This window comes from Ursus maritimus, unplaced genomic scaffold, assembly GCF_017311325.1.
Source record: "Ursus maritimus isolate PB19 unplaced genomic scaffold, ASM1731132v1 scaffold_17, whole genome shotgun sequence".
Taxonomy (NCBI): Eukaryota; Metazoa; Chordata; class Mammalia; order Carnivora; family Ursidae; genus Ursus; species Ursus maritimus.
In genome coordinates this window covers 60079795-60098810 of record NW_024424119.1, presented here as the reverse complement: position 1 = coordinate 60098810, position 19016 = coordinate 60079795, and the positions used below count along the sequence as shown (strand labels likewise).

General features: G+C 54.4%; 1 protein-coding gene across 4 annotated transcripts in view; it reads left to right on the top strand.

Annotated features, from left to right (window-relative positions):
- PNPLA7 (patatin like phospholipase domain containing 7) overlaps positions 1–19016 on the top strand; it is a 66604-nt gene that overhangs the window by 46312 nt on the left and 1276 nt on the right. For 3 of the 4 annotated variants that reach the window (XM_040632296.1, XM_040632294.1, XM_040632295.1), the window contains 11 exons: positions 5011–5074; positions 5284–5452; positions 6501–6683; positions 7417–7535; positions 14356–14512; positions 16017–16133; positions 16245–16314; positions 17258–17374; positions 17845–17993; positions 18422–18574; positions 18678–18788. In XM_040632296.1, the coding sequence (XP_040488230.1) occupies positions 5011–5074; positions 5284–5452; positions 6501–6683; positions 7417–7535; positions 14356–14512; positions 16017–16133; positions 16245–16314; positions 17258–17374; positions 17845–17993; positions 18422–18574; positions 18678–18788 (1409 nt within the window). Of the gene's footprint in view, positions 1–5010; positions 5075–5283; positions 5453–6500; positions 6684–7416; positions 7536–14355; positions 14513–16016; positions 16134–16244; positions 16315–17257; positions 17375–17844; positions 17994–18421; positions 18575–18677; positions 18789–19016 lie in introns of those variants that run through there. The other variant, XM_040632297.1, reaches the window with a different exon arrangement.

Sequence of the window (19016 nt, the reverse complement as noted above, 5' to 3'; positions counted from 1 at the left end):
TCTACTGGTTCACGTGCCGAATGTCTCTCCCTGTACTTTTCACCATCTGTGCATCCTCTCTGGCGAAATATCTGTTCATGACGTCCTGTCTTTTGTTCTTTTTCTGACTGAGTTGTTTGTTTTCTTACTGTTGAGTTTTGAGTACCCCTCGCACCCTCCAGACATGGGCTCTGGGCCGGGCTGGGGTGCAGCTGCCCGTCTGAGGCCCCGTCCGCTCTCACGGCAGAGCTGTAAATTGTGTAAGTCCACTTTGTCCATGGTTTCCTTTTATGGAACACGCTTTCAGTAGCACTTCTAAAAAGTCTGCACCTAGCCCTAGGGCCTAGATTTTCTCCTATGTTTTTTAAAAAGGCCTGAAGTTTTACATTATTTATGTTAAGATTGATTTATTTATTTGAGAGAGAGAACATGTGTGCGTGTGGTGGGTGGAGAGGGACAAAGGGAGAGGGAGAGAGAGAATCTCAATCAGGCTCCACACCCAGTGCGGTTCGACCTCACAACCCTGAGATCATGACTTGAGTGGAAATCAAGAGTCGGACACAACCGACTGAGCCCCCTAGGCGCCCCCTGAAGTTCTACATTTAACTTAATGATCTGTTTTGGGGCTAATTTTTATAAAAGGTGTGAAGTTTAGTAGAGGTTTATTTTTTTTGCTTATGGATATTCCGTTTTCCCACTATCATTTATTGAGAAACTACCCCTCTTCCACGAATGATCCTGGCACCCTGCCGAGAACTATTTTACGCAGGCGAGGGTTCGTTTCTGGGCCCCCCTCTCCTACGGTCTATACGTCCACCGTCAGGTCAGTACCGTGCTGTGTTGATTGCTGTAGCTTTGTGGTAGGTTCTGAAGTCAGGAAGCGTGAGGCCTCCAGCTTTGTCCTTCTGCAGACTGTTTTGGCTGTTTAGGGTCCCTGAGGTCGTATGAATTTCAGGATTGGTTTTTCTCTATCTGTAAAAAATGGCGTTGGGATTTCGACGGGGATCGTGCTGACTCTGTGGTTCGCCCTGGGTGTACTGGCACTTCCACAATGTTCAGTCTTCCAACCCATGAACACGGGACACGTTTCCACATACTTACATCTTCTTTCATCTCTTTCAGCAACGTTTTGTGGTTTTCAGTGTACGAGTCTTCTGTCTCCTCGGTTAAGTTTATTCCTTGTATTGTGCTCTTCTTGATGCTACTAAAAATTATTTTTCTTAACCTCTTTTTTTCTGATGGTTTCTTGTCACTGTGAAGGAATATAACTGACTTGTGTGTTATTTTTATATCCTGCAACTTCATTTATTAGTTGTAATGGTTTTTGGTGGACTTTTTGGGGTTCTCTACATATAAGATCATATTGTCTGCAAGTAGAGATGTTACTTTTTCCTTTCCAATTTTGACACCTTTTATATCTTTTTTTTTTTTTTTCTTTTTGCCTGAGCGCTCTGGCTGGGACTTCCAGTGTCGAACAGAAGTGGTGAGGCAGCCGTTTTCGCCTTGTTCCTGATCTCAGGGGAGAACTCTCAGTCTCGCACCCCTGAGTGTGGTGTCGCTCAGGTTTTTACCTGTGGCCTTTAATATACTGCGCAAGTTTCTTCCCATTAATCGTTGGTTTTTTGTTTGTTTGTTTGTTTAAGATTTTATTTTTAAGTACTCCCTATACCCCACGTAGGGCTCGAACTCACGACTCTGAGACCAAGAGTTGCATGCTCCACAGACTGAGCCAGCCAGGTGCCCCTCCTTTTTATTTCTGTAAAATCAATGTCCCACTATCATTTCTGATTTTAATAATTTGAGTCTTCTCTTTTTTTTTCTTTATTCATCTAGTTACGGTTTGTCAGTTCTGTTGATTCTTTCAAAGAACGAACTTTTGGTTTCATTGATTTTCTCTATTGTTTTTCTGTTCTCCATTTTTATCTCTGTTCTAATCTCGATTATTTCCTTCCGTTTGTTCTGGGTTTAGTTGCTATTCCTTTCCTAGTTACCCAAGGTATAAAGTTAGGTCCTTCACAAAAAAACTCAAAGCCTTAGCAAACCAAAGACACTGAGGAACCTTAAATGTGTGTTACCAAGTGAAAGAGGTCAGTCTGAAAAGACTGCGTGCTGTGTGATTCCAGCTCTCCGGCATTCGGGAAAACGCAAAACTATGGACACGGTGAAAAGATTGGCGGTAGCCAGGGGTTGGGGGGTGGAGGCATGGAAAGGGGGAGCATGGAGGATTTTTAGGGCAGTGAAAATACTCTGTGTGATAGCACAGTGGTGAGTACGCGTCGTTCCACGTTTGTCCACACCCGAACCGTGTACAGCGTGAGGAACCCTGGTATGCACGCTGGACTCCAGGTCGTCCTCATGCGTCAGTATTGGCTCATGGACTGTGACAACCTGCCACGTTAACGCCAGATGTTGGTAACGGGGAAACGGGCTGGTGAAGGGAGGGCGTACATGGGAACTCTGTGTGCTCTGTGCTCAGTTTTTCCATAGACCTGAATACGCTTTAAAAAATAAAGTCTATAAATTATTTAAATAAATAAATAAAGCAAGCTAGGTGCTTGATTTGAGATCTTTCCTCTTTCTCCAAGCACTTTGGTAGCTCTGGGCCCCTCCCTCCACAACCGACTGCTCCCTCCCTGCGTTTGGGATGCTGTGTTTGTGTTTCCCTTGGTCTCCAGGTTTCTTCCTTGACCTGCAGGTAGTTCAGGAGGGTGTTGTTTAGTTTCCACACATTTGTGAATCTTCTGGTTCTCCTGTTACTGATTTCTGGTTTCATACCGTTGTGGCCAGAAACAAAACTTTGTATGATTTCAGTCTTAAGGGTTATCAAGACAGGTTTTGTGGCCTAACATAGAGTCTGTCCTAGAGAATGTCTTGGGTCTTGTTGTTGTTGTTGAAGTAAGTTCTTTGCCCATCGTGGGACTCAAACTCATGACCCCGAGATCAAGCGTGGCACGCTCCATGGACGGAGCCAACCGGGCGCCCCTGGATGAAGTCACGGGGGGTCCGCTTCTCTGGGTGGTTAGTCTTGTCTCTGTGTGTGGTAGTGAATGTGTGGCAGCCTCTCCTTGTGGCTTCAGTCTGCATCTCCCAGTGGCTAAGAAGATAATTTGTTCATTGGCCATCGGGATGCCCTCTCTGTAAGTGCCTGCTGGGTTGCCCAGCAGCTTTCTCTTGGGTTGCCGTCTTCTCCTTGGTGGTGGGCGTGATTCTTTATGTGACCCAGACACAGTCCCTTGTTTGGGTGCCAAGACTGCACATATCTTTCTCTCTCTGTGGTTTGATTTTTTATTCTTTTAATGATGTCTTTTGAAAACAGAAGTTCTTAATTCTAATTCAGGGCAGTTTATCAATTTTTTTCTTACATTGTTACTGCTTTTGTATTTTCCTGAAGGAATTGCATGCTGTCCCCGAGCAGGAAGACGTTCTTTTAAACGCTTTGCAGTGTTACCTTTCCTTTTCAGTTTACAGTCCATTTGGGATTGCTTCTGGTGATGATGGCAGGTAGGAGTCAAGATTCGTTTTGTCTGTAGGGTTCTTCAGCGAACCAGACCCTCCTTTTCAGAGACCGAACTTGGCCCACTGCCATGCTGACATACTTGCCGAAAGTTAGGTGCCCATGCCCGTGTAGGTTGCTCTCCCTTCTGGAGGAAGATTCTAGGCTGATAGCCATTCTCTTCTGGCACTTGGAGGAGCTGTTCCTTTTCCTCAGCTTCCAGTGTTTGGGAAGGAGGCTGTCTGGCAGCCAGGCCAGAACAGGCTGGAGCAGCAGCCTGGCTGGATGTCCACTTCAGCTCTGCCCCACAGAGCCACAGACTCAAGTGTGGGTGAGCCATCCTGTCTCTCCTCTGGGCCCTGGACCTGCCTACTGCCTGGCCTTCAGCAGACCCCTGCTAGGAGCTGCAGCCCGTGCTACAGGAGCCCAGGAGCCCAGAGTACTACCTTTGAGGGCTCCGCACTTCCCTGAGGTCCCCTTCAGAGCCCCCCTGAGTCTAGGCAGGGGTGTCTACACGGGAGACATGCACCAGTGGGCAGGTAGAGCCCAGCCTGGGGTCCCTGGAGGGCCTAAGGGCTGGGCTCCTCAGTGTTCCTGCAGCCAGGCACAGTCTGTTGGTCCTATCGCGTCCTGTACAGCCTCCAAGAGAGGTGGTCAAGACACATCACTGCAGTGCCGGGCAGGGCCTGCCCTTGCAGGCCCACTATGCAGCCCAGCCCTAAGAGGTCTCCCTCCCTCTGTAGGACCCCTGCAGATGACCAACTAGAGCTTGTAGCCAGGAGTGCAGGCCCCCGATGGGATGAGCCCCCTCACCCCAAGGTCCTGAGAGGAGTTGCTTCCCTGCCACTGAAGTCCGAGGCACCTGTGTGTGCGCACTGGTCAGACCAGATAGCCACATCTCAGCTGGGGCACCATCATCGTAGGACACACCCCTATTTTGTGTGCCTCTAGGAAAGCAGATGCTGCCAGTTAGAATACAATGCAGTGATTTCTTAGGTCTCACCTTCTAACCGAAGCTCTCGGAGAGCTCTGCACAAGTGCAGGAATAAGAAGAAAGCCCACAGGACCTGTAGGCATTCTCCAGCCCAGGCTTGTGGGTGAGCCCCTGGTGACCTTTCTGTGGATTCTGATGCTGGCGCTCCTGGTTGGGCAGGCCCCGACGCCTGTGTCCATGGAGACATCATAGAGGAAAGATGCACGCTGATGTCAGAGACACAAGATGGGAAAGGATGTGCGTGTCCACATGGGTGAATACACCAATACACGTATTGAATCCAGCCAGCCTTGCTCATCTGGGCTTGGGGAATTCTGTATTATCTTGCGTTTTACAAGCTTCCCCTGCCCCCAACACACACACACACACACACACACAGTCTCAGTGTGGCAAAAATTTGAATCCTTCCTGTGCAGACAAGAAGACTGAGGTTCAGAGAACCCCACCACCACCTGTTGAGCTCTTGTCTGCAGGCCCTGGGGCTGCAGGTCCCGGGAGGTGGGCTGCCAGGACAGTTTTCAGTAGTTCGTGTTTGTGTTTTCAGGCCCCATCCTGCTGCTGACCAGTGACAACATAAAGCAGCGCCTTGGCTCCGCTGCTCTGGACAGGTACACCAGCCTCTGTGTGGGGAGCAGCCTGGCCAGCCCCAGCTCCCTGCTTGCAGCCGGTGCACGCACAGCCTTGCACTGCACCTTCCGTGTCTTCGTGCACACCTGGTGTTTGTGCCCCCCAACCCCCGTCCGCGGCCCCGGTGCCTGCACACCCCCATGTCTGTCCGTGCTCTAGCATCTGTGCCCCTCACGTGCGTGTCTTCCAGTATCCATGAGTACCGGCTGTCCAGCTGGCTGGGGCAGCAGGAGGACATCCACCGGATTGTGCTCTACCAGGCGGACAGCACGCTAACGCCTTGGACCCAGCGCTGCGTCCGGCAAGCTGACTGCGTCCTCATTGTGGGCCTGGGTGAGCAGGAACCCACGGTGGGCGAGGTGAGCTGCAGGCCTGCGGGTGGGCCTGGGGGGGGGCGGGGCCTCTGTGCGCGCGGCTGGCAGTGGGAGGGTGAGGCAGGCATGAGGGTGGTGGTGGCAGGGCTGCAGGCTGGGCGGGTCCTGGTCAGGGCCCACTCTCTTTATGCCCCTCTGTTTCTCTGTCTTTTCCTTTGAATGAAATATTTCAAGAACTCAGGAAAAGACATAATAAAAGGCAGTACCCAGATACCTGCCCTGCGTGTTTTGGAAACATTTTGCTGTATTCACCTCTGGTGGTTTTAGCACAAAGCAGGGCAGGTGCCCTGACGTGGCCCCCAGGGGGCCTCTTGTGAAGTTGAGTCTTTCCTGTTTTACTGTGAATGTATACGCACTGTTTTTAGGTCTAAATTTGATAAAAATAGTGTCCTATTTTATCTCACTTTGAAATGTCCTTTTTTCCTCAACACTTAGGTGTTTAAGCTTTATCCATATTGTTTCACTCATTTTTATGACTGTTTAGTTCCCTATTTGTGAGTGCCCCACCATCTGTCTGTTCTCAGCTGTGAAGTTACATCGTCGGCCCACTTTGTTTCCAGCTTCAAGGGTATGAAGTGTAGGCTGGCCATTCCTTCCGTGTACATTACGTTCCCTACCTCCTTCCTCTCTGACCCTGGGGCAGCTAAAGATCACCCGCCTCTGGAGCAAGTTCCTCTCCTGCAAGGAGAGGTGCAGAGGAGAGTGTTTGCAGATGCATCACTGCGAAGGTCGCAGCGTGTGCCCAGGAGGTGCTGTCAGAGCAGACGGGGGAGGCCCCTCCCCTCCTGTACACTCCCACAGCTCCCTGCAGCCACTCTTACCCAGCCCGGCGTGAAGCCGGCTCATGGCCAGGCAGACCCGGGGTCACAGCTTCGACAGCCACAGGGCAGAGCACACCACCGCTGAGCCAGCCCACAGAACCGGGCTGCCACCCGCCAAGGCCCTGCCCTTGACCCTCCTGCCTGTGTGGGGCAGGTCAGTGGGGCCTCTGTGACAGCCGCCTCTGGCCTGCAGCTCTTCTGCTCTCCTGCAGCTGGAGCGGATGCTGGAGAGCACGGCCGTGCGCGCCCAGAAGCAGCTGGTGCTCCTGCACCGGGAGGACGGGCCGGCGCCCTCCCGCACCGTCGAGTGGCTGAACATGCGGAGCTGGTGCTCTGGCCACCTGCACCTCTGCTGCCCTCGCCGCGTCTTCTCCAGGAGAAGCATGCCCAAGCTGGTGAGGTCTGCGTGGTGGGCCGGGCCTGTGGAAGCTCCTGGCCTTCAGAACACAGCGCTCCTGACTTGCTGTGTGATTGAGTAGTGCATTTCCTTCCCATTCCCTCTGTAGTCTGAGCTCCTTGGGGAGCTGATGAGGGTGCCTTGCCTCTCTGTAAGCTCCCATTTGTAAGCTCGCATTTGCTTGAGCTTTGGTCTTTGGGAGCAGGACCTGGGAGATTGATGTAGCCCCCGTCCATCAGCAGGTGCCCGTCTTTGGGGTCGCAGAGGGGAGGCATGTAGCCTGACAGAGACATACTGGCACACACGTACCTCCACAGGGAGCCAAGGGGGGAGGTTACAGAGCCTCCGCCCCGGGGGCTTGGGGGCTGGGCGCCCCAGAGGCTACCCACATGCCACAGCCTGCCTGGCCCCACAGCTCAGTGGACAGTGTCCTGACAGCCCATGCCCTGGAGCAGCGTCCACTCTGGGGGCTCTGTGGGGGGCTCTGTGGTCTCCTGCTAGGCCTGTGGGTATGTAGCCCAGCTGCCCACACTGCTCCCTCACCCACGTGCCCTGTAAGGGCTTCCTTCCAGGCAAGCCTGGGCACCATGGTGCTGCCAGGGTCAGTATCAGACAGACCCTGCTGTGCCCTGGAGAGGGCTTTGGGTCCGGAGTAGAGGAAACCACCCTGCTTAGGCCACAGTGTGTGGGACTTGGCCGAGCCCTTCCTGTCTGCTGGCCCTCTCTCTCAGGTGGAAATGTACCAGCGAGTCTTCCAGAGGCCCCCAGACCGGCACTCAGACTTCTCCCGCCTGGCTCGGGTGCTGACGGGCAACGCCATTGCCCTGGTGCTTGGGGGAGGTGGGGCAAGGTGAGTCCCCACCCCACCCCACTTGCAGCTGCTAGTGTGTGTGTGTGTGTGTGTGTGTGTGTGTGTGTGTGTGTGTGTGTGTCTGCGCGCATGTGAGCTGATGAAGAGGCCTCTGAGCTTGTCCTAGGAGCAGTCCCCATAGATCGGCCCCACGCATGACCAAGCATTTTTCTGCACCTGGGTGCACCTTGCTAAGTAGTGCTCCCCATAGGCTGTCCCAGGTTTTGATGGTTACCAGTGCAGTCGAAGATTTGTGGCTTGTTCTAATAGTCTTTGCCAGAAGTGTCTGCTTGTCTGTTGGCCATTCGTGCCTGCTCTGAAAACTCTGTTCTTATCCTTTGCCAGTTTTTCCACTGGGCTCCGGGTGAGTTTCTTTCCATTTTAATACACACTTGACAGAGTGCTGGCCTCTTCTGCTTGCAAACCTAGTGCAGCGTTCTTGAGTTCTGTGGGCTCTGAGTTCCTTAAATGACTGCTACCCTGTGTTTGTCACTCTGGCCTTTGCCACCGTTCTCCTGAACTTAAAGAGGAATTTGTACCTGAGCAGAAGTGGAGCCTGGGGCCACCATGAGGGGTGATGAGGCCCAGGCCTTCTGCTGGCGAACCAGATGCTCGTGGAAAGGCAGAGCAGTGCCTGCCACATCTGTGCTGGACCCCTGCCCCTCGGAGGGAGGGAGGAAGGGCAAGAGGCACCCGGGCTGGGTCCTGGGCTGGGGGTGCCCTGTGGGGTACAGTCCCTCACGCCCCCCTCTGGCCGAGTGAGGCACTCAGGGCCATCCCTGGGCAGGGCCTCCTGAGCACTTTGCATGACCACCGCCCTCTCTACCCTTGGCCCTGCTGCTGGTGCTGGCCTCTCCCCAGGGCCCAGGAGCAGGTTCCTGGCTCAGCAGCTCCAGTGTCCCGAGAACATCATTTTCAAAGTGAGCTGGAGGAGGGAGGAGGTCGGAAGAACTGAAGCCCCTTGGGAGTGCCATGGCATGGGGGCAGGGGGCACCCTCCAAGGTATCTCCTGCTTGTGGAGCCAGACCTGTGCTCACTCCTGGCCAATTATGGTCAGAGATGTGGTCCAGCCTGGAGGCCAAGGAGGACCCAGACCTTCTTGTCTAGAAAGGACCAGGATAGTGTAGAGGAGCATGTCGGAGCCCACTCTCTGCACTTACCCACCTGGAAGCCTCGGAGGCCTGGAGTCTTGCCCGAGGCCCTTAGGACAGGACAGAGGGTGGACACACAGCCCCCACCCCGGCTCACTCCCGGACGTGGCCTGGCCTGGCGACGCAGCAAGTGCTCTGTGCTCACCTGTCTGATGTGACCCTCCTCTTGTGCTTGTGCTTGGAAGCTGAGCCAGTGGGCCTAGAGAACCAGATGATCAGCCTAATGTCGCTACACTGAAGGCGAGAGCCAGGCTGCTGCTGTGGGGCTAGGACAGTCAGGTGGCCCCACTCGGACCTGGTTTGCAGGCGTGCTCAAAGCATGTTCAATGAAAATTTAGTTTTAGTCAAAATAACACTTAGTTTACAAGCCACGTGGCCGTCTGCTCAGGCAGTCCTCTGCCCGTCTTGCCCGACCCCAAGTCCACAGGTGCCCCAGGACCGTCACCTGCATCTACATTTCCCAGTGGCGTTCCTGTTCCACTTGTTTGGTTTTTTCAGTTTATCTGTCCACCCATCCTTCATCTACTTACCATCTGTCGTCCGTCCGTCCGCCCATCCATCCATCCTCTATCTTCTGTCTCTCAGTCCATCTCCCTCCTCCCCACTCACGGTCCCAGTATGGTTCCCGCGCTGGTCCCGCAGCTCGTCCCTGCATCTCTTACTCTTACGGTGTGGCGCTCCTTCGGCACAAGGTCGTGCCTCACTGCACAGGTGTAGCTGGGTGCCCTTCCTCGTAGCTGCCGTTCGCTGTTTCCTGGGTGTCGCAGATCGGTGCCCAGACCACCCCTGGAGCGTCCGCCTCCTGTCGGTGTGCTCGCCACCGTCCCGAGCAGCCTCTGCTTCACCGTGTATGAGAGTCCCCCCCACACACACACCTCCCACCACCTCTGGGCTCTGCTGGTTCCTTTCCAGTCCGGCTGCTGGGACGTGGTCTTGGAGTTTCCCTTCACTGTCATCCGGGGACCTGCCTTTGTCCCTCCCGCATTAAGCTCATTTTCTGGATTCCACGCCTCCCTCTTTCCTGACACATTCCTGATTTGGGTAGCGTTCCTGCTTTACACATTTCCTTAAGAGAAGATGTTTGGGAAGCAAAAGTTTTAAGACCCTGCGTAGCCAGAAAATGTCCTCGGTGATGATTTGGGTGTGGAATCCAAGCTGGAAGTAATTTTCCCTGAGAATTTCTAAGGGATGCTGCCATTGTCTTTCGAGCTTCCAGTGTCCCTGTGATGCCCGGTGCTGCTTCATTCCTGAGGCCTGTTTTCCCTCTGGAAGCTGTGGGAGGGTCTCTTAGTTCCTGTCCCTGCAGGGACTTGGCCACGTGTCTTGGGAGCAGTCCATCCAACGACTGCACTGAGGGGGGCCCCAGGGGCCCTTCCAAATTTGGAAATCATGAACTTCAGCCCTGGGGAATGTTCTATGATGTTCCCCCACCCTGGGCTCTGTCCTCTGTTCGTGGGGCTTCTGACGCCCGGTCAGGCATCTGAGATGGGCTCCCAAGCTCTCCTGTCTTTCCTCGCCCTCATTTTCCATCTTTGTCTTTTTGTTCTGCTTTCCAGGTGATTTTTCTCAAATAGATCTTCTAAAATATTTCTAATGTCTGGGGCGCCTGGGTGGCTCAGTCAGTGAAGTGTCTTCCTTCAGCTCAGGTCATGATCCCAGAGTCCTGGGATCGAGCCCCACGGTGGGCTCTCTGCCCATCGGGGAGCCTGCTTCTCCCTCTCCCTCTCCCTGCCGCCCCTGTTTGTGCGCGCTCTCTCTCTGTCAAATAAATAAAGTCTTTAAAAAACCCTTAAAACATATTTCGAATGTCTGAGTGCTTTTTCCATGGTTTTCTCTCTTTGCTCCTCAAGTGCGATGCTGACTTTCTCTGAGAATACTCACGCAGGTGTCCCGCTTGCCTCGCTTTTCTGCTCCGTGCGGGCTTGCGTCTGGCTTTGCTCTCTCAGCCTGCCGTGTGAGGCCACATCAGCGGTACCACGGAGCGCGTTCCACCGTCTGCCACACTCTGCTTACCCCGCTCCTGGCCATGGTCACTTGAGTTATTATGGGGGAAATGGCTGTGAGTGTTTTTGCACAAATCTCTGTGTGCTGTTCTTTCCTCTTGGGCACATACCTGCTCATGGGGCTCATTTTACACTCTACGCCCCCCCCACCAACGACGTCTGACGTTCAGGCATTTTTGCCGACCCTTGGTATTGTCAGGATTTTGAATTGTAATTCCTGTGCCGGGAGGCCTCTCCCTGGGGACTAATGATGTCATATGCTTGCTGGCCATTTGTGTCTCGTTTCCTAACATCTACGTTCCTTACTCATGTTTAACTGGTGGTTTGCCTTTTATTATTGATTCAGAGGAATTATTTATATAGTCTGAACACAAGTTTTTTGCCAGATATATTTATTGCTAATTTTGTTTCTCAGTTTTTGATTTTCATTTTCTCAATGATATTTCTTTTTTTTCCTTAAGTTTTTTTTTTAAAGATTTTATTTATTTATTTGACAGAGAGAGACAGCCAGTGAGAGAGGGAACACAAGCAGGGGGAGTGAGAGAGGGAGAAGCAGGCTTCCCGCCGAACAGGGAGCCCGATGTGGGGCTCGATCCCAGGACCCTGGGATCACGCCCTGAGCCAAAGGCAGATGCTTAACTACTGAGCCACCCAGGCACTCCTCTCAATGGCATTTCTTTGATGAACAGTTTTTAGTTTTGATGAAGTGTGATTTTCCATTTTTATGGTTACTGCTTCTGGTGTTCTGAGCGCCCTTGCGTGTCCCGAGGTCACAAAGGCATTCTGTCTTGTTCTGTGTGTCTAGCTTGTACGTTCAGGTCTGTGACTCGCCTTATGTTTCTTGTGACAGTCGAGGCCGTTTTGTAGCCACACCTGTGGCTGAAGACTTTCCCTCCCATGAGGTCGCCAGGGTGGCTGTCACCCACATGGCTCTGCTGTGACCGTGACGGGGCTCTGTCATGTGTGTCCTTCAGGACACACCATGCTGCCTCAGCTGCCTTGTGGCAAATCTTGACTTCACACTCTACACATCCTTCTGTTTTGTTTGTTTTCTTTCCAGAATTGTCTTTGGCTCCTTTAGGTGCTTTGTGCTGCCATATAAATTCTTTAAAATCAGCTAAGTATCTCATAGGATTTTTTTTTCCTGTTGTAAATGTCATCTTTTACATTTCAGTTTCAAAGTGTCGCTGCCAATACATAGAAACACGATTGATATTTGTACCTTGATACTGTATCTTACAACCTTGCTAAATTCACTCATACTAGTAACTTTTTACCAGTTTTTTTGTTTTGTTTTGTTTTGTTTTGTTGCATTTCCTGTATACAAGTTATGTCTTTTGGGAATAAAGGCAATTTTTATCTTTCTTTCCAAAATATGTTTATGTCTTTTGTTTCTTCTTCTTGCCTAATTGCTGTGGGAGGGAACGCGTTTGCTCTTGTCATTGAGTGTGAGCTTGGCTGCAGGTGTTCCCGTCTGTCAGGTCGAGGAGGTGCCCCTGTATCCGTAGCTCGCTGAGGGTGCGTCTTGAATGGTGGCTTTTGTGTATCTGTTCAGGTGGTGAATCACACTGATTTTTAAATAAAAACAAACATTGTATTCTCAGGATAGACCCATTTTCCCACAGTGTGCTGTTCGGTTTACATATTACTGGACCCCCTTGAATCTGAGTGCACTTGTCCTTTCTTGAAATGCGTGTAGGTTTGTTCGCTTGCTTCAAAATTGAGTTGGGAAGTGCTTCTTCTTTTCCTATTTTCTGAAATTTTTATGTAAGAGCTGTGCTACTCTTCCCTATATGTGTTCAGTAGCGTTCACTAGTAAAACCATCTGGACATAAAATTTTCTTTGTGGAGATTTAAAAGTTAAAGGCTCAGTTATGTTGATGGTTATAGTACGATTCAGATTTTCTCGTATCAGGTTTGGCAAGTGTTGCTGTTCTAGGAACATGTCCATTTTATCTGAATTTCTCCTACTCAGGCGTGAGGTTCACACCTACTTCTCACTGTTTTAACCGGAGCATCTCTGCAGATGTGCCCTTTCTCACTCCTGACACCCCTCCCTCCGAGCTGGTCCTCGCTCCGGTGTGTTTTCGGTTCCTGAATTTCTGCTCTTATCTGTATTATTTCCATAATTTGACCTGTTTGATTTAAGCTGTTCTTGTCCTAAGTTATGGGTGGTGGGTGTTGTGTCGTGACCTCAGAGGACAGAGAGGCAGCCCACCTGCACTGCACCTGTGCCCGCAGTTTGCCTTCTGTTCTCAGGCTGCTTGGAACTTTCTTTCTGCCTTGGGTTTCCAGCAACGTGGGAGTTGGGGTTCACGGTGCTCCTTTAATCTGAGGCTTGAAGTCGAAGACCACTGTCTGTCTTTCCAGATGTGGCTTCTGCCCCATCCCCTTCTTCTCTTTCTGGGCTCCTCTGCCGACTCCCACACGTTCTCTAGGTGCCTGGACGTCCGTTCTGGGGCGTGGTCTTCATGGCCACCATCCTCAGTGAGCACCCTTTTCTACCCTGTGTTCAGGGGGCTCTCTTCAGTGTGCCTGGCCCACTGCCTACCCCGCCGATTGCATTCTTCATGTCAGACGCCGTATCTCCGCTTCTAAAGTTGCTGTTTGGCCCTGTCTTACAGTTTTTCAGTTCTGTGCCAAATTATCAGTCTTGTCTTTAATTTCTGGAAATGTTTTTTAGGTTTATGCCTGAGTATTCAATTTTTTGTGGTGATACTAAATACTTTTTTTAGTAGTATTAAAATATGCATGCCATAAAATTTACCATTTTGAATATTGTCGACTGTAAAATTTGGTACCATTAAGTACATTCATGGTGTTGTGCCAACATCACTGTTCATCACCAGAACGTTCCATCTTCCCAAACTGAACCTCTGCCCAGTCCCACCACCCCTGGCCCCAGCCCCTGTTCTCCACTGTGTCCATGAGCTCGATCCCTCCCAGGCCCTCAAGTGAGGGGAGTCCTTGTCCTTCTGGCATCTTTCACTCAGCGGAAGGGGCTCACATTGGTCCACGTGGTGGCCTGTGTCAGAATTCCCTTCCTTTCCGAGCCAAGCCACGTCCCTGGCACGTGTATGTAGCACTTTGCGTACTCGTTGACCCATCAGGCATGCAGGCTGCTAACCCCTTTGGCCCCTGGGACTTGCTGGGCACGGTTGTTTGGAGCCTGTGTCCTGTCTGTGTTACCGGGCTCCCTCTGGGCCCACCTCTGTTGCTTGTTTCCTCCTGGCCGTGGTCATGTGGCCTGTTCCCTGGGACTGGCGACTTTGGGGGATCGTAGATGAGAAACAGGAACAGTGGTGTGAGGCTCAGAGTGATGGCTTCAGCCACACGCTGGCTTTCCTGTCCCTGTGGGGGCTCGTCCATGTCCCCTCCCCAGCCCCCTGCGGTGTTGCCTTTCGGGCATTTATCAGAACCCCCTTCTGGTGGGGCTCGGTGTGTCTCCCACCCTCCTGAGTCTGTGCAAAGCCTCTTCAGCTTCGTGTCCCAGTAGTGTCCACGGGGTTGTGTCTTTGCCCGTTTCCTGTGATTGTGCAAGAGGCAGGCACTGAGGAGGAGGGGGTGGCTTGGGAGGACCATCTCTGGCGCCTTTGCCAGCGCATGGCAGGTTCCTGTCCCTGGAGACGGTGCTTTACCTCTGCTGTGTGCTCCTGGTTGGTGTAGAGGCTGTGCCCAGGTCGGCATCATCCGGGCCCTGACGGAGTGTGGCATCCCTGTGGACATGGTTGGAGGGACGTCCATCGGGGCCTTCATGGGCGCCCTGTACTCGGAGGAGCGGAACTACAGCCAGATACGGATCCGGGCCAAGCAGTGGGCTGAGGTGAGGGGCCTCTGCCCTCCCGGGAGCTCAGCACCAGGTTCCTGTGGTGCTGCGGGAGCAGGACGACATTGGGACCTTGGGCCCCTGCTCACGGCTTTGTGGGGCTCTGGCCTCAGAGCGGGGTTTGTGGGTTGGGGGGGAATGAGGTGCACAGAGCAAGTAAGGACATCCAAGTTGGGGGTTTGGTTCTGGTTGGCGTCTGGTCTTAATTTATAAAGGTGACTGAGGACGACATGGAGAGGTTAGTGCCAATGGAAGGAAGATCTAATGTTACTGTAGTTCAGCTGAGGGTCCGGTCACAGGCCAGGCAGACATTTCCCTTCCCCACCTCTGCTGGTCTGGCACAGATGTGGGAATGGCCACAGAACTTTGGGCCTGCTGCCCCCACTGTCCTCACTGTGCGTTGGGTCATGGGACCCTGCTGGGAGGCCACTTGGCAAGCAGGGTGGGATGGATCCTGTCCAGGCTGTCCTCTGTCCCTGCCTTTCTGAGGGAGCCTTTGGCCTCCTGCCACGGTGAGGGAGGTGGTGGTGGTGGGGGCCGCCAGCTTGGCTCTGCAGGCTCTCTGGTGCTAGACAGGGGCTTCTTCAGGAGTGAGGACCCTGGGGGTGCCACACTGTCCTGAGTCCCTGTCCTCCAGCAGCGCACTTGTCCCCTCTGCTTGTCCTGCTGTCCTGCTTATCTTTCTGTTCATCTCAGTGTGAGCACGCTGGGGGGCAGCTCACCCTCAGCTGGGGCCCGCCTCATGTATGGCCTGTGCTCTGGGCTTTTCCATCTCAGCTTCTGTCTGCACAGAGGCAGGGAGGATCTTTCCTCTCCATCCCCGACCCTTAAGAAGTCAGGCAGCCTTGAGCCCGGGCATTCTTGGGGCAAGGCCAGTGCTGCCTGCCCAGTCACTTGTCCTGCTCCGTGCAGGTCTAAATGGCCGCCATCTTCACTGGAGAAGGATGGGCCTCAGTCCCACCAGGGAGAGAGATTTGGGGGTCTTTGGCAGAAAGGGCTCTCGACAGACCCACTCCTTCACGGAGCCCTATGCGGTTTCTGCCGTGGCGGAATGTGGAGGTTCACCCCAAGCATGCTGGGGCAGGGCAGCTCCTCCTCCTGGGGAAATCAACAGGTCTTACTGCTCTTGGGGACCTCAGCAGGGAGCTGTCTTGATCACTCACCTACCAGTGTTGGTCCTGGACTGAGCTTTGTCCTGAACTCTCGCCTCCCCTGCCCACTGAGCAGGCAGTGAGAGCCAGGCGTCAGTGGCCATCCTCATAGGACCCCCAAGCCCTGCTGCTCACGCTCTGGCATCCGTCCCCCAGAGACCCTTCAGGACGGTTCCCAGACACCCTTGTTCTGTTCACGGGAAGCACACACGTGTGCTGGGTCCCTGCTCCCTTCCCAGATTTGGGCTCCCGGCTGGGTCCCATGGGATCATCCACTGTCCATGCCAGCAGGTGGGGAGTGTGAACCCCTCATCCTCTGCAGCGGTCTCATGTGTGCCCTGCCCACTCAGGACATGACGTCGATGGTGAAGACCGTGCTGGACCTGACCTACCCTATCACGTCCATGTTCTCGGGGGCCGGCTTTAACAGCAGCATCTGTAGCGTCTTCAAGGACCGGCAGATCGAGGTGCCCCCCCCAAGCAGGGACCTCCCTCATCCCCTCGAGCCTCCAGACCTGCAGGGTCGAGGGCTGGCGGTGGGGGAGGAAGGCCCTCTGAGTCCTGCCGTCCCCTTGCAGGACCTGTGGATCCCCTACTTCACCATCACCACAGACATCACGGCCTCTGCTATGCGCGTCCACACGGACGGTGAGCACCTCCTCCTCGGGTTCCCCTTGATACGGGCTCAGACACGCACAGGGCACAGCTCCCCCCTCTCGGGGCTGTGTGGCTCAGGGGAGGGCTATTGAAGGACCAGCTCAGCGGGGGCAGGGGGCGGGCAGGCAGAGAACCTGGCAGCTCCATGAACTAGAGGAAGCACCAAGATGACCCAGAGGAGACAAGGAGCTCAGGGAGGTCTGAACCCAGAGAGGATCCTGCCATGAGTGTGAGAGAAACGGGTAGGGACAGAACCAAGAGTCTGGAAGCACCCAGAAGCCCACACTGGACCCAGAAAGGTGGCGATAACAATGTGAACTGAGAGTGGAGAGGAGTAGGGCGAAGGGCACACTCGTGGGGGGGGGGGGCGTGGGGCGAAGGGCACACTCAGGCTGGGGGCGCACGGCAAAGGGCACACTCGGGCCAGGGGGCGCGCTGCAAAGGGCACATGCAGGGCATGTGTTTTGTGCGCTCAGATCAGCAGTTGGTGGTCTGGGGACCGTGAGAAGGCCAGTGCGTGGGTGGCAGCTGAGGGCCCTTTTCCAGGGCAAAGTGGTTTGTGAGCTGAGTGTGTGTGTCTCTTTGGACGTGAGTTCCCACTCACAGAAGGGGCTCACAGAAGGCTGTGGCACACAGAGCAGAAAGTGGGGAGACTGCAGAACCAGCCAGGGCTCCCTTGGGGCTCTCACCTTCCCCCTACCCTCTCCATGGAGAGAGCCTACCTTGTAGAGAAGGGAAAACAAGGGGTGTGTCTGTCCAGGCCTGGTGCCATCCACCAGACGTCGGACGTGCAGACTTGCGGACCCCATGCTGGCAGGGCTCTGAGCCAAGGGTCCAGGGCAAGAACCCACTGTGGGCAGCGAAAGGCTCCCCTCCTGCCCCTGGCAGGCTCTGGTGACCTCCCCACCCCCACTGCCCTGCAACTCCCTCCCAGGCTCCCTGTGGAGGTACGTGCGTGCCAGCATGTCTCTGTCAGGCTACATGCCTCCCCTCTGCGACCCCAAAGACGGACACCTGCTGATGGACGGGGGCTACATCAACAACCTCCCAGGTACTGCCCCCACCCCTGCCGCAGCCACCGTCCACGCCCAGGAGGGCCGGTGGCACACGTTTTCCCAGCGAACACGCACAGGCCCTTGCAGACACGTGCCCTGTGCACACACGCCTGGGCATCGTGTGCTCCAGCATATGGCCCTGTTTGTCAGCTCAGCAGCGCTCAGAACAAGGGCCAAGCAGAGGAGCCGAGAGCAATTATGTCCCATCTGTGCCCACAGTTGGAACTAACTGCCAGAAACTGCCAGGGTTGTTGTGGGTGAGGCCCCTCCCTTGGGCACACTTGTCACCTGTTGGACAGTTCTGTGCATTAGGCTGCCCCTCTGCAGGCTCAGGAGTGACACTGGACAGGAGACCCTCTGGCCCTTGCAGGCTCTATCTGTCTATGCCTCCCGCCCCCCAGCCCTGCTCGCACCTGGGGCTCTGCATGCCTATCCTGGGTGGTGACCAAGGCTGTCTTCTCCCCAGCGGATGTGGCCAGGTCTATGGGGGCAAAGGTGGTGATTGCCATTGACGTGGGCAGCCAGGACGAGACGGACCTCACCAACTATGGCGATGCACTGTCTGGATGGTGGCTGCTGTGGAAGCGCTGGAACCCCTTGGCCACAAAAGTTAAGGTGGGGGCATAGCTCTGCACAGTGCCCAGGCAGCCAAGTGCTCCTCTGTGGCTTCTCTGTGGCTCCTCTGTGGCTTCTGTCCCCAAGATGGGCATCGTGGTGCTGCCCACCAAATGCCTCCTGTGGGCAGAGGACGGTTGTAGCACATTCCGGGCTCCAAGGCCAACGGGGCTGCAGTCACTTGCTCACGTCCTTGCCAGGGATCCTTCCTGGACCAGCTCTGGGGAAAGGGGACAGGCCCACTACCCACCAGGATCCACCTCCAGGAGGGCACCTGCCCTCCTCCCAGGCCTAGCAGAGATGTATCTTCCCTTGGGAGAGGGGTCGGTGAGGGCCAGGGTGCGAGACACGGGCAGCTGTGCCCGGACGGGGTCCATGGGGCCGTGTGGGGCCCATAGAGCCTCGCTCAGATGCTGTGACGGCAGCAGGTGTTGAACATGGCGGAGATCCAGACACGCCTGGCCTACGTGTGCTGCGTCCGGCAGCTGGAGATGGTGAAGAACAGTGAGTACTGTGAGTACCTGCGTCCCCCCATCGATAGCTACGGCACTCTGGACTTCGGCAAGTTCAACGAGATTTGCGTGAGTGCGTCTGGGGTGCGGAAGGCCTGCCTGCCCTCACTTCTGAGCTCAGAAGTGGGGCCTCCTGACACCTGGTCCCAGGGTTCCTGGTGTGTTTGTGCAGGAAGTGGGGTACCAGCATGGGCGGACCGTGTTTGACATCTGGGTTCGGAGTGGTGTGCTGGAAAAGATGCTACAGGACCGACAGGGGACAAGCAAGATGAAGGCATGTGATGTGAGTGCCGGAGCTAGCGCCCCTCTTTCCCTTCCTGCCTCCGTGGACCTCAGAGGTGCAGGGCTCCCTGAGGCCTGCAGTACTTTGGCACAGCCCCTTAGCTGCTCGGGCCTCTGGCACTCCCCCAGGGACCAGAAGACGAGGGCAGGGGTGTGGCCCTTTGGGAGCTATCTCTTGACCTCTGCCCTGGCATCCCTCTTTTTGCCCCACTTTGGCTCTCTGCTGCTC